At 49.9% G+C, this 15,287-nt stretch overlaps 1 protein-coding gene across 1 annotated transcript in view; it reads right to left on the reverse strand.

The window, feature by feature from the left end:
* TBC1D9B (TBC1 domain family member 9B) overlaps positions 1 to 15,287 on the reverse strand; it is a 44,551-nt gene that overhangs the window by 14,691 nt on the left and 14,573 nt on the right. The window contains exons 6-10 of the mRNA XM_007465506.1: positions 14,146 to 14,353; positions 11,480 to 11,692; positions 2,106 to 2,267; positions 1,645 to 1,795; positions 947 to 1,161 (exon numbers count right to left, since the gene is read on the reverse strand). Of these exons, the coding sequence (XP_007465568.1) occupies positions 947 to 1,161; positions 1,645 to 1,795; positions 2,106 to 2,267; positions 11,480 to 11,692; positions 14,146 to 14,353 (949 nt within the window). The remainder of the gene's footprint in view (positions 1 to 946; positions 1,162 to 1,644; positions 1,796 to 2,105; positions 2,268 to 11,479; positions 11,693 to 14,145; positions 14,354 to 15,287) is intronic.

The raw sequence follows: 15,287 nt of genomic DNA on the forward strand, positions 1-15,287 counted from the left end.
CAAAAAAAAAAAAAAAAAAAACTGCAGTGAGATGCCACCTCATACCATTAGGATGGCTACTATCAAGAAAACAGAAAATAACCAGTGTTGGTGAGGGTGGCGAGAAACTATAGCCCTTGTGTATTGTGGGTAGGAGTGAAGAATGGTGCAGCTCGTGTGGAAAATGCTATGACAACTCCTCAAAAAATTAAATACATGATCCAGCAATTCCACTTCTGGGTATAATGCCCAAAAGAACTGGGTTTGGATATTGTACACCTATGCTCATAGCAGCACTATTCACAACAGCCAAAATGTGGAAGCAACCCAAGTGGCCATGGATGATGAATGGATAAACAAAACACGGTGTATACATACAACGGAATATTCTTCAGCCTTAAAAAGGAAGGAAATTTTGACACATGCTACAACATAGATGAAACTTGAGAACATTATGCAAATGAAATAAGCTAGTCACAAAAAGACAATACTGTGTGATGCTTATATAAGGTACTTAGTCAAAATCATAGAGACAGAAATGATAATGGTGGTTGCCAGGGGTAAGCAGGGGAGTTGTTTAATGGGTACAGTTTCCATTTTGCAAGATGAAAAAGAGTTCTGGAGATGGATAGTGGTGATGGTTGTACAATGATATACCTAATGCCACTGAACTGTACACTTAAAATGATTAAGATGGTAAGTTTTATGCTATGTGTATTTTACCACACACACAAAAGAATCAAATGCCTCAGGACCCAGACCAGAAGCACATACATGGCATGGGGATAAGGTGAGTGATGAACACTGCTTCTAATTTCATCTTTTTCTGTGATTAGGATCTTCTTGGGGGGGACAGGGCACAGTCACAGGTGTGTGGGGCCATCACTTAGGCCCAGGGCCATGCGGAGCCGCTCCTGTGAGCTTCTGGTGGGAGATGCTGTCTCTGGGCCCCGCTAAGCCCCTGTACCTGGCAGTAGCCAATGCTGGGGTTTCGGAAAGCGTAGGCAGTCAGCACCCGGCGGAGTGCAGCGATCCCGAGCTCATTCTGGAAGGCAGGGTGCTCGGGCATGGAGCGGTGCAGGTCTCGCTCGATCTCCTCTGTGGCCAGGCTGTACTTCCCTGTGGACTTCTCCACCAGCTCAGCATAGTAGCCAGGGTGAGCCACCATCTCATTCCAGGCCCCTGTGGAGACACAGCTGGTAGCTGTCTCCCTCCTCCTCCCCTCCCGGGACTTGGAGGGCAACAGGGCAGGGTGGAGACGTCAATGCACTGCAGAAGAGCAGTGGCACTTTGGGGCCAACTAAGAGGTGCCAGGCAGAGTTTCCCTCATGATTGCTTCTGAGAGGAGTCACCTCACCCAAGTTCAAATGGCTGACTTGCCCTCCTGAAACCATCCAAGTGGCCAAGGGTGTGAACGTTGTCAGAGCCTGACCCAAGGAAAGGAGGCCTCAGGAGGCCTGTCTGCCTTCCACTGCCTGTGGGAAGGCACCGCCTCACTGGTGTCTGCTCCCCAGAACGCCCCTCCTGGCACACATGAGCTTCCTTACGGCCGAGAGACCTGTTCCCGCCCTCTAAAGGCTGGTGGTTCCTGCCTGGCCGACTCAGGAGGCCAACTGGGGGTCATGGAGGCTGAGGCTGTGGGGCCGTGGGGCCAGGGCAGCTTACCAGAGAAGAGGAGCCACAGCTCCCCCCGGAGGCTCTCGGGGATGCCCTTCAGCACCAGCTCCCGCGTCCTGGCGGTGCGGTACATGCACATGCCGCGCCCATACTCAAAAAAGTGGATGTGCCACGACTCCTCTTTCATCTTCTCCTTGGCCTGGGGGAACAGCAGACAGGGGGTCGTGGATGCAACCCGAGTGCTGAGGCAGGTGTCAGGCCCTCCACCTCTCCTCCAAGGGCTTGTGGAGAAAATGCCATGAGCCCAGGCTGGGCTGTGCACGGCATCACCCTCGGGCGTCAGGGGCACAGGACCCCCTGCAGGGGCCTGAAACCCATGACCAGCACTGCTGAACAGGTCACTCAGGGTGTCCCTGGGCACTGCACATCGTCACCCAAGGGCCGCAGACTGGCCCTGCCCTTCCCCCTATCTGGCCTGCATGGTGGTGGAGCCCCGAGTCTGGGCTTACCCCCTTGGCTCCCAGGTCCTCCATGGGCGTGTTTCTCTGGAAGAGTTTGAGCAGGGCCTGGGATGCGGTTGGAGCCTCCTGTGCATGGGACCCCTGGAGGCCACCGAGGGGTGAGGTCGGGCTGGCAGGCTGTTCTGACACCTCCTGAGGAGCTGGGGAAGACTGGGAAATACAACATGGGAAGGAAATCACTGAGCGAGTGAGCTGCCCCACTGCCTGCCGGGTGGCCGTGCGGGAAAGAGCAGGAGGCCATGCTGTGGCTCAGCCCTACACCCTCTCTGGCCAGACACACACCTGTATTGTCCTCCTTCACCAGGGACAGGTTCTGGTGCTCATCCTGTCAGGCCCTCTCTCTGTGAGGTCAGGGCCAGGAGAGAAGAAACCGCAAGGAGACAGCTCCACGTGCCCCTTCCTGAACTCTGTGTCCGCTACAAGGGCTTGACTGGCAGCACTCGTGGGTGCTCCCTGGGATGCCTTTCTTGCTCCAGCCTCTGGGGTGCAGACCCTGCCGAGCCCTGTAGGGACAGCTGCTGGTGGCATCTGCTCGGACTGTTCTTGGGTCCCACCATTGTAGCGCTGCCCCGTGGGGCCCCTGGACACAGTGATTGGCTCAAGTGGGGAGTGCTGGGAAAGAGCACTGGGGCCCCCACTGGAGCCCAAGCATGGAGGGGAAAGCAGAGCAGAGGCAGGGTGACATCAGGCCTGCTCACCCAGTTCGTCCCGAGGCTGACAGCCTGCCTCACCCTTTTCAGACTGACAGAGTCCTAACTGAGGGCATGCCTCCTGCGGTGCCCTCAGTGACGGCTGAGCGAGGGAAGGAGGCCCTTTTCCTCTCCTTCCTCCCTCAGGCTACCTGTCCACTGCACCCTCAAGGGCCCCTCAAAGAAGAAGGGGCTCCCAGGCCCTCCGAGGGCTGGTGGCTGTCCGCAAGGCTCCCTCTCTCTGGGCCACTTGCCTGGTGTGTGGTGTGGTCTACAGTGGACACACATCTCTTGGGCCACACCACCTCTGTCCGGACACTTGTGCAGCTCAAAACCAGGTTCTCCTTAGCAGTCCGCCACACTTGCAACAAGGCTGTGGGGCTTTGGGAGGTGAAAATAAAGACACAGGCCTAGAACTAGGTGTGTGGGGAGGGGGTCCCCACCTGTGGGCCATCTCTAACCATAAACAGGGTGCTGGTAGGGCTGTAGGCCCTTCCCCAGTGTAGGAACCTGGGAATCTGCTTTCCCGTTGCACGGACGGCCAAACAGCAAGAGAAATGGATCCTGGGTGGTTCTGGGAACATACTGGGGGGCAATATGGGGCTGGGAGAAGAAAAGGGGGGCATCAAGGACAAAGGTCTAAAAGGAAGCCCTAACATTCAGCGTTCTTCCCCTGGCTTTCTGGAACCCCCACCCCTGGCCCTCACCCAGCAGGGCTAGCGAGGAAGTTCTTAGTACCCTTCAGGTATAGTGTGGGTGACACCAGGCAACTGCCCCTGCTTGTGGACTGTGTTCTACCTGCAGGCACCTGACTTCAAGGTGAGTTCACTGCCGTGGGCAATGGCCTGGGCAGGGAGCTTGTTCCCTAGCCCGGGGGTCAGGTGGAACAGAGTCAGTGCCCACTCTGTCTGTCCTCCTCTCAGCTCCCTTCCCAAGTGCCCACCAGCAGGAACAACACCGCTCTTGGGTGGACACTGGTCACTGGCTCCCTTGAACCCACTTCTCCTTCTGCCAGCAGTGGCTTCCAATTTTTTGGGGGTGCAACACATCTCTCTCTACTCTTGGACCCACACTTTGTGGAATCCACTGAGGTCTGCGGTGGTGGCCACAAGCTTATTAGCATTTCCCATGCCTGTGGGGACTTCGGGTACTGTGTCGGCCACTCTGCAGGGAATGTCAGGATGAGCCAAGGAGGATGCAGGGGCTGCACCACCATGCTGGTGCCACACACGCCCCGGGGATGACACTCAACCAGTGGAGAGAGTCCAGCTCTGATGACAGGCGGCCAACTGTGTGGACTTCTTGGCTTCGTGGGCCAGTGAGCTCCCCTTCTGCATGCTCCAGTCTGAGCTGAGTTTCTGCCCTTGTGCCTGTCAGCTCTGATCCCACTGGCTGTGGTCAAGCAGGGGTGCTGGACGCCTCCCCCGAGACTTTCACCCTCTCTGTGTTCCACAATGAGAACCCGCCACACAGCTGTGATGGCTTCACAGGGAACACATGCTAAACTCATCAAACTGTGCTATTTCAATATGTACAGCATACTGTATATCAAATTTACCTCAGCAGAACTGTTTTTAATAAAAAGGAAAAAAAAAAAAAAGAGAACTCTGCTAGGTTCATATCCACAGCCTGCTCCTCTGCCCCGGCTGGCGTTTTCAAAATGGATTTTAGATCAACTAAAATACATTTTCATGACAAACTGCCCGAATCCAGGGACATGACCCCAGTCCAGACCCCAAGCATCCTGATGCAGAGAGTCTGCTTCTGGCTCGAGGTTCCCTGCAGGAACAAGGACACAGATGGACTTGCAGGCCACAGAGCACTGCGGAGAATCAAAAATCTCAGTGCCGGAAAGGAGACTGACTCGAGGATGTGACCCCAGCAATAACCATCCTTGGTGACAGACAGGTTCCTGGGGTGATGGTGAGCTCACAGACCCATACTGCCTGGGAATCCAGTCTCTCTCCTTCCTCTTGGTAACTGTCTCACACATTTTTCCAGTGCAAACCTCCCAAACCATCCATCTTCCTCACTTCCTACTGCCCACTATTGAACTGCGCAAGCAGAAGCAGGAGCAATCTGACAGCCATCCACGGTCACCCCCATGGCCCACCTTTCCCACAACTGTGGCCACGCACGCCAGGCCCAACTCTCCTCTGACTCGAGCCCAAGATCCTACCGCTCTCGCCTCTAGGACCTTCTCTGGCAACTGCCCCCTCTCCACTGGATTAATTACCATCGGCATAGAATCATGCTGTTGTCCCTACAAGCCCTCCCCCGTTCTTCAACTGGGTGGTGCTCACAAGTTATGTCCACTTTTGTGAAAGTGCATCAAGTTGTGCACTTAGGATCCGTGCACTTTAGAGTATATACGTCACACTCCGATTACAAAGTCACACCCTGAAGTGACCCCTGTGATTCTCAGCTGGCCTTTCTACAAAGTTTCTGGAAAGAGTTGCCTAAACTCACTGTATCCTTTCCCTCTCTTTCCAGTTTTTTCTTGAGAAAGTGTCAGAATATGTATGTTTATGTTCTAACAGTTACCTTTATACTAATGTCTTTATATAGTACTCTGGGTCCCCTCTTTTTATACACTGGACTCCCTCCTAGGGGCAATACTAAAATTAGCGAGTAGCCCTGATCTTCCCCCTCCACTCCTTTCCCTGCCGACCTATAATTGAAAGTGATATACCTTTGCTCTTACTTAATAAGGCAGTCAGTGAGCTTATTCTACTTTCCATACCTTCTTGTCTCATGTTTTCATTGTACTCTATGTATTCAAAGCATATATAAAATTACACATGACTTGTCACCTTTATCCTTGTTATCTAGTCCTATTTCTACGGCTAGATACATGTAATGCTCCCACCACACCTTCTGCCAAAGCCTCTTCCATCATTTCTCGGTTGCCTGAGGTTGTTCACTATTAGATGCCTCAAAAGCTGATAGCTTCTGTGAATTCCTGCATGTTCCTGACGGTCTGTGGTCTTGATACCTGAACATCAGTTTGCCAGACAGAAAATCCTGGGGTCACAGCTTTTTTACTGTATATCTTACAAAATGTTACTCTATTTGTTTAAAATTTTGCTATCAAAATGTCTGATGCCTGGGCTTCCCTGGTGGCGCAGTGGTTGAGAGTCTGCCTGTCGATGCAGGGGACACGGGTTCGTGCCCTGGTCTGGGAAGATCCCACATTCCGCGGAGCGGCTGGGCCCGTGAGCCATGGCTGCTGAGCGTGCGCGTCCGGAGCCTGTGCTCCGCGATGGGAGAGGCCACAACAGTGAGAGGCCCACGTACCGCTCTCTGATTTTCATTCCTTCATAAATGACTTGGTCCTTCTTGACTGGTTGCCCAAAAACAATTTTTTTTTTTTTTTTTCTGTACTTACAGGAGGATGTTGTATGTATGGGGTAGCTGTTTGCACTGCACAGTTGGGGGTCTGTCTTCTGATGCAGTCTCTCTATGGAGCCCCCCTCCAGGACTTCCTGATCTGTCTCCTCTAGTGTCAGAAGCTTCTCTCTCTTTACTCCTCAGTATTCCTGCACTGCTCAGTTCCAGCTCTTCCTTCCTCAGGGAGGGCTCTTTCCTTTTGGAAGGGAGTTTTTGTTGGGTGTTTCAGATTTGTCCTAGCATTCTCTGATCTTCCCTCAGCTCGTTAGTGGATTCCCATGTTTTGTGTTGTTGGTTAACTCATCTGTGAGCTGGAGCCTGAGAAATATGCCCGCAGTTTCACCGGTGAGTGAGGTTTCTGTTCAGTGGGTAGTCTCTTTTGAGGAGGGTGTGTGGGGGGAAGTATTTTTGGTGATTTCTGGATTCCTTGGCTCTTGGGACTGTCAGAACCCTTCTTCTCTTCCCTCCACTACCACAGCACAGCTGCTGATTCTGTATCTGTAGAATAATGCTGCAGTTGGTGGTCTGGCCTCACCTACTTGTAGTCTGGGGTTTGTAAGATACCCTTTCACCTGGCTTTGTTAAAGCTGTTGTCTGTGGGCTTTTATTTTTACTCTTAAAGTTGCTTTGTGCATTTTAATGGAAAATTTGATAAGGTTTAAAAAAGCTACCCCAATAACTAACAGCTTATCCCAGTTGAAGGCCACTCCACCAGGCTTTTCTTCCTGTTCTTCCACTGAACTCTTGAAAAGGCCACTGTGACTTCTACTTGCCATCTCCAGTAGTCAATTCTGAGTTCTTATGATACTTGACCTCAAATCCAAACTGAACTCTTGACTGCTCCTTCCAAAACTGCTCTTCCTCATGTCATTAAATGGTGATTCTATTCTCTAAGCTGCTCAGGCCAAAAACTATAGGGTCATCTTTTTGTAAACCCTTCTTTCTCCCATACCCTCCATCTAATTCGTCAGTTCTCTCAGATCTACCTTCGAATTATATCCTGTACACTAACACTGAACAATCCAAAAAGGAAATTATGAAAATGATTTTATTTACAATAGCATCGAAAAGAATAAAATACTTAGGGATAAACTTAGCCAAGTAGGTGAAAGACCAGATGCTGTATGCTGGAAACTAGAAAACGCTGATGAAAGAAATTAAAGATGCAAACAAATGGAAAGACATTTTGTGTTCATGGATTGGAAAACTTCATATTGTTAAGATGTTAATATTACCCAAAGTGATCTATAGATTCAGGGCAATTGCTATTAAAATCCCAATGACATTTTTGCAGAAATAAAAAAATCTATCCTAAAATTCATATGGAATTTCAAGGGATCCCAAATAGCCAAAACAAGCTTGGAAAAAGAACAAAGTTGGAGGTCTCAAATTTCCTGATTTAAAAATTTACTATAAAGCTAGAGTAGTTAAAACAGTATAGTACTGGCGTAAGGATACAGACCAATGGAATAGAATTGAGAGCCCAGAAATGAATCTTGCAATACATATGTTCAACTGATTTTTGACAAGGGTGCCAAGACCATTCAACGGGGAGCAGTTAGTTTTTTTTTTTTTTTTTTTTTACAAGAAATGGCATTGGAAAACTGGATATCCACATGAAAAATGATAAATTTGGACACCTATCTCATACCATTTACAAAATTAACTCAAAATGGATCAAAGACCTAAATGTAAGAGCTAAAACTACAAAATTCTTAGAACGAAACATAGAAGAAAAGCGTATGGCAACTATTTCTTTGATATGACATCAAAAGCACAATAAAAGAAAAATAAATTGGACTACATAAAAATTTAAAACTTATGTGCATCAAAGGACACAATCATCCTCTATCAGAATGAGAAGGCAATCCATGGAATGGGGGAAAATATTTACAAATCATGTATCTGTTAAGAGGGTAATATCCAGAAGTTCTACAACGTGACAACAAAAACAAATAACCCGATTAAAAGAAATAGGCAAAGGACTTGAATAGACATTTCTCCAAAGAAGATATACAAATGGCCAATAAGACGTGAAAAGATGCCCAACGTCACTAATCATTGGGGAAATGCAAATCAAAATCACAATGAGATACCACTTCATATCCATTAGAATGGTTATTGTAAAAAATAACAGAAAAGAACAGTGTTGGAATGGATGGGGAAAAACTGGAACCCTTATGCATTGCTGGTAGGAGTGTACAATGGTCTAGCCACCGTGGAAGATGTTATGGCAATTCCACTTTTGGGTACATACCCCAAATAACTGAAAATAGGGTCTGAAGAGATATTTGAACACCCATGTTCATAGCAGCATTATTCACAACAGCCAAAAGGTGACAGTAACTGAAACGTCCATTAAAAGATGAATGGATTGCCCTGAATCTATAGATCACTTTGGGTAATATTAACATCTTAACAATATGAAGTTTTTCAATCCATGGACACAAAATGTGGCATATGTATACACACACACACACACACACACACACACACACACACACACACGTATGTATTCAGCCTTAAAAAGGAAGGAAATTCTGACAGATTCTATAATGAAGATGAACCTTGAGGACATTATGCTAAGTGAAATAAGCCGATCACAAACGCCGATCACATTACTGTATGACTCCCCCTATATGAGGTACCTGGAGTAGTCAAATTCATAGATATTCATAGTAGTCAAATTCATAGATATTCATAGTAGTCAAAATCAAGATATTTTACATTCTCTTTTTCACACTGAATCTTCCACCTCTGGTGTGTAGTTTATGCTTACAATACATTTCAGTGTAGTTGCCTTTCAAGTGCTCAATAGTCATGTGTGGCTACCGTACTGGGCAGCTACACCTCTATTCCATTCTCAATATGACAGCCATAGCAATTCTACTAAAACATAAACAGATTGCCTCCCTACTCTGGTCAAACTCTCCAACTGGCTCCCATCTCACTCAGAGTCAAAGCTAAGTACTCCCAAGGGCCTACGGGCACTACATGACCTGGCTTCTCACTCCCTCTCTAATTTCACTACCTGCGCCCTGTCTCCACTCATCTCAGCAGCCTGTGCCAAGCTCAATCCTGCCTCCAGGCCTTAGCACCTGCCATTCCCTCTGCCTCGAATACCCTTTCCCCAGATACCTTAGGGCTGTTCCCTTACTTCCTTCAAGTACCACTTGATCAGAGCCCCCCGCTTCCCCTAGCAATCCTGATCCTTTCACCCTGCTTTATTTTTATCCTTGGCCCTTATTGCCACCTGACATATTGTATGTTTATTTGCTTACGGACGGTCTCTCTCACTAGAATATAAGCTCTAAGAGGGCATGAATTTTGTCTAATCTGCTCTATTCCTAGTGCCTAGAAGAGTACCTGGCACCTACTGGGAATGCAACAAAATGTGTTGGGTGAACGAAGGGCAGGTGCTTGGAAGGGGCCACTGGGCCAAGCTTACACTGGCTGGTCAGGCCCTGTCATTTGTTGCACTGTGCCTTGAGAAGGCAGCTCAACATTCCTGCTCACATCTCTTTTCATCCAATCCAACCTCACTGTTTCTTGAAATCCCAGATCAAGCCCAACCTCCTCTAATAAACCTTTCTTAATGTCTCCACTGCACACTGATTCTGCCCACTCCTTTCCCTTCCATTCCTTATCTATTTAATAGTTGACTGAGCATTGATTACAGGGGTGAAAAATTTAAAGGCTTTCATGGGCCAGACCAGGTGGGGTTCTGGGGAGCTGAAGTGTACGTGCCACCACTCAGCTCCAATGCCACTCAGTGGGAATGTGGGCCCTGTAATGTCAGGGCCCCTGATTTTTCCAGAGCAGCCAGATATGTGGATTTTTATATGGACTCTTCTAATCATGAAGTGTTTTCACAAATCCAGATTGTTAATAGCACACACATCTTGTCCAAGATACCAAGAAGCAAGGAAGTGATCAAACATGGCCAGGGTAATGTCAAAAGGACTCAGATGTCACCTGAATCAGCTTCCTCTGGTCACAGATGGAATGAAGATAATAACTGTCATGGACTGAAACACATCAAGTTGCTTAAATCTGTAAGTTCATAATTATACTAAAAAGTAAACATAAAGAACTGAATTGGTCATATTTTGAGGATATTTGAAAACCAATTCATCATTTTAACAGCTGGTGAATAAAAAAAAGATTTATTCTGCCTTTTCTATATGAACTGTGCCTCACGGTAACCAAATAGTTGTTGAGGGTAAATTTCTCTATATGGAAATATTCCAGCTAATGAAAAGAAGGAATGATAGAATTAGAGTGCCCCCATTTGCAATCCTAATGAGTTACCTAACGAATTATCTAGGCAATGCTTGTCAATGACTGGTAACAGCACATAACCAGGTACTGCATACCTGTTGGTGGAAGTACACAGCACCTCAATCCTGCCTACAAGTGGACCTGCCCCCCACTCCCCAAAACAAACAACTGAATCCAAATCTGAGCTGGATCTCATTACTAAACCACCAACTTACAAGAAACAGGGCACAAAAGAATCCGTTAAGTGTTTCCATGAGATGCAATCAGCAAACACCAGACTGTGAGAAACTCTATAGCACAAATGACTCAATTCCTTCAACAAAATACTGCAAGAAAAGAAAAGAAAGAGCGAGAGACAGAAAGAGAGAGAGAGAGAGAGAGAGAGAGAGAGAGAGAGAGAGAGAGGAATAGAAACCTATAGATAAAAAGGGATTATACCAAGCCACTGTTAACATGTATATGACCTATGTGTACCTCAATCCAAATGACTAAACTGTAAAAAGAACATGTGCGTCTGGGGAAATGTAAATACAAGTTTTTGATGTTAAAGAATTATTGTTCATATTGTTGGTATAGTAAAAAGATTGCAATAAAAGGTAACCCTGTAAGAAAGATTGATGGGAGAAATCAATCTCCCAACAGGTAAATAAACACAAGCTGGACAGGCCTAAACAGAGTGGCTTTCAGTGCAGCAGAAGTTCATAAGGGACAGAGATGAGGGTGGCTGAGCCAGGCAGAGAAGGCTTCTTATGTGGAATAGGACTTGAGGCAGGCAGGGGTAACGCTCAGAAGGACTGGGGCACGTCTCGGGGTACAGAGAGGGCTGTGACCCTAGGCACCGCGTGTGTGGCCAGGACACCTGAGACTGGGGCTGGGTTAGGTTTTCCACCCTGCACCAAGCGGGGACCCTCCCCACCAAGGCCCAAGGCAGGTACCACAGGGCTGCCTGGGCTCTTCTCCTGGCCCTGACCCCCACCCCACTGCTCTGAAGGGCCCTCTCACCTCTGGGGCTGAGTCCACAATGCTGGCTTTCCTCCCCGCTCTGCTGTTGCCTGGCGGCTTGGATGGCATTTTCTGGAGGAAGTCAGAGATCCTCTGAACCAAGAAATTGCGGTCTTTCAGGTTGGCAAACAGGAAGGTCATTTTGCTCTTAGTGCTAATGGACAGAGGGCTGGGCAGGACACTGGAGCTATCAGCTTTTTCGACAATGGTCACCTGAGAAGACAAAAACACCATTTGGGGGTCTGTATCTTGGGATGTAAAACCAGATGGTTTTGTGAAGCTGAGAGCATGGTGGGCTTAGGTCGTCTTCTCTCAGGCATGGGGCAGGAGGTGGACGAGGGGCTCTCCAGGCCTGGCTGATTCATATTCTGCCTCTGCCGCTTGCTGCTGTGTGAGTTACATGCATGTCTGAGCCTCATTTTTACAGCTGTTGATGGGTGTGAACATATAAGCCTTGCAGGACCATCATCAGGATGGTGACACAGAAAGTAAAGCCTGAGCCCAGCTGCTGGCCCTGATCAGCTTCCCCAAGATGGACAGTCATGTCCCTGCCCTAAAGCACAGTGAGCAGCCCTGCCTGCAAGCCCTCCTGAGCACTCATTCCCTCAGCACTTCCTGATGTGCGTCCTGGGCCCAGTTCTGACTGTGGTGTGTGTGAACAGAGCAGTACAAGTGTGCAGGGCACAGGATGGGCTTTTAGGGGGCGGGGCCTGCAGCCTGGGGTGGGTACAAACAATGGACATGCAGGCTAATGAACACGGTCACCAGGGCTGGTGGGGGCCACAGGGCAAGCTGGGAGGCCGCTGGGCTGCTTCCTGTTGAAGGCACCTCTGGGGAGGTAGTAACTGAGCTGAGAACCAGTGCAGCCAGACGAAGAGCTAGGGGAGAGAGGTCAGCAACCACCCCGAGGAGGGGGTTGGACTGGAGTGATGGACAAAGAAAGATCGGAGAAGCTGGGGCAGAGTGAGAAGGGGTGGGCTGTGTGTCTCTGTGTGTGTGTGTGTGTGTGTGTGTGTGTGTGTGTGTGTGTGTGTGCGCGCCTGCATGTCTGTGTGTGGCAACTGGAGATTCTTCTAATCACAGAAGATACCGGAGAATTCTACCCAGGGTGAGCAGATTTTTAAATTATGTTGGCTGCTGTGGAAGGATGGGATCTAAAGGATAGGTCCTCAAGCCTTAGGTGCAGACAAGGTACTGCTGAGGTGAGACAAGCAGACAGCCTGTCTTAGATGGTGGCTGTAGAGAGGAAGGGACATGCTCTGGAGAGCAAGCTGACAGGACATGTCATGATCAGGACGTGGGAATGAGGCCAGGTCAGAATCAAGGATGGCTCCCGCTTTCCACCTCAGCAAATGGATGGAAGGGGTGTCACTTCCAGAGGCGAGGATGAGATTTGGGAGTGCAAATTCAAGAGCCCAGTGGACACATGAGTGTGGCTGGCATGAGTGAGGAGCCCCTGTGAAGCCCCCTGGCTAGGACACTGAGGTCAGTGCTGGGCAGGGGCCCCCATCAGGACCAGCTGCAGAGCCCCATCCCAAGAGCTTCCTGGCTCAGTCAGAGCTCTCTGCCATCAGGAATGTCAGGACCCATCAGGAGAAATGGAGCTGGGCCTAAGATGACCCTGTAGCCAGCCCCCAGGGCTCAGGGTCAGATCAGTACAGCACCCAGGACAAATCCACAGACCTAGTGCCAAAGGAGAGCATGGGGTCAGGGGCCACCTCTGAGAGCCTGAGCCTGGAGCTGTGGCTCCTTTAAGTCCTTTGCCTCTGACTTCCCTTGGGGAAACTGAGGCAGCACACTAGCTCACACCTGTTCGCAACAATACCTGCAACTTCAGGGTTTTGTACAAAGGCCAGGGAGGTCCCACTGCTGTACATTTTAAATAGAATCAAAATACTGTGTTTTAGCTTATAGCTTAAGAACCTCACTTAAACCTCAATTAAACAGCCAGTATGCCCTGTTGGGCCATGAGGAAAAGGAGGCCTTGGAGGGGTGGGCGGCTCTCCCTCACTGTCTACACCTTCACAGCAGCACAGGGCAAACGGCCTTGTTTCTACCAGAGTCACTGTGGAAGCCCAAGAAACTGGAGAAAAAATAACTCTGACAGGTGAGAGCTAACCCCACCCTTGACAGGTGATAGTTGACCCCACTCCTGAAAAGTAAGAGCTGACTTCCGATGACTCTGCTAGAGCCTGAGCCACAGCCAAGGCAGGTGTCAGGAGAGGAACAGTGAGGTGGCCCCTGAGAGTAACATGGGGCTGGGGTGGGATCAGAGTCCTCCAAGCCCAGCCAAAGCAGGGCTTTGCCAAAGTCTAACTGCAAGGCCCAAGGAGGCAGGACTAGGGGACACTCACCTGCAGGAGGCCACTGGGCTCTGACCAGGGAGGTGTGGGTCCTTGTTGAGGTTTTCATATGTCCCACTGTGAGCTCTGCTGGCAGGCCAAAGCCCACCGTTATCTCCCCACCAGGTGAGGTTGATCCCTGAGGGGGCATCCAGTGCACCCACTCCTGCCAGGGCCTGGTTCAGGACAGGTGCTCGGGGAGCACATGAACCACCATGTGCCCTCTGTACTCACATCACTAAATCCTGAGGGGCTTCCTGGGCTGGGGACCTGGCCACTTGCCCTGGTAAGAGAGGGCAGAGCTGGCAAGGACCTAGGGCTCACCTCCCGCAGGGGTATGATGAGGTGGCAAGCATCCTCTTCCTTGCTGGCAAAGCAGATGTAGTTGCTGGAGATAAACATCTGGCCAGGGATGTGCAGCTTGTTGAATGGGGTCCACAGGGTGCAGCCTGTGTGGCCGTCCAGGCGCTCGTCCCCAGGCAGCCGGAACGTGGCACAGTAGCACTCGTTCTTGGCTCGAGCGTCCAGGTCTCTGGTGAAACCAAGGTGGGGGAGATAGAAAAGCAGACAAGAACTGGGGCTAGCACACTCACAAGGCAGCCTCATGCCCTCGGTTTCCACATTGGACTCAGGCTCGTGGGGGTCCTCCTGTGAGCAAGTTGTGCCCAGGGATCTCAGAGTTCAATAACACATGCACACTGAATGGTCAAGTAGTAAAACGTGGACATCCGTATGACCAGCAGAGGAGTGGTCAACAAACAGCATGCTCGGTACTGAGGGTGGGTGGTGCCCAGAGGGTGCCTGCACCCGCCCCGCCGCTTCTCACTGGGAAGACCAGCCCCACCTAGAAACTCAGACAAGGCCTCCCGACAGGCAGGTGTGGAGTCAAGACTAAAACACAGGGTGCTGGGATTTCCCCAGCGGTCCAGTTGTTAAGACTCCATGCTTCCACTGCAGGGGGCGTGGGTTCGATCCCTGGTAGGGGAACTAAGATTCCACATGTCGCGTGGTGCAGCCAAAAGAAAAAAAACACAGGGCGCTGTTGCTTTACGGAAATGTACACTCGCCAGTCCGATGGCTGTGCGAGGCAGGGGCCCGGTAGCCTGTTCCTCGCCCCCGCGGGGGCCCTGTCCTCGTAAACATCTCTCTCTTCCCAGCCCCATGGGGGCCGCTAGCAGCCTTAGCTCGGCCTGGCAGGCACACCTCGATGGACAATGCCAGAGACTATCAAGTCCGGCCCTACTCATTTTCTTTCTGGAAGGTTCTGAAAGCCACCGTGTCACTCGCATCAGGAAAGTAATATCCTTGGACAGCGTTCTGGTCCTGAAGGTGCACCCAAGAGTCTGGGCCTAGGCCACAGTCTCTGCACACACAGGTGTGAATCTGGCTGTGGGACCCAGGGGCTCAGGGAATCTCTGAGCTCCTGGCTGGCCTACAGGTTTCCCCTAAGCTGCAACGGAAGAGGG

The sequence above is a fragment of the Lipotes vexillifer genome, unplaced genomic scaffold (genome assembly GCF_000442215.2).
Source record: "Lipotes vexillifer unplaced genomic scaffold, Lipotes_vexillifer_v1.1 scaffold613, whole genome shotgun sequence".
Taxonomy (NCBI): domain Eukaryota; kingdom Metazoa; phylum Chordata; class Mammalia; order Artiodactyla; family Lipotidae; genus Lipotes; species Lipotes vexillifer.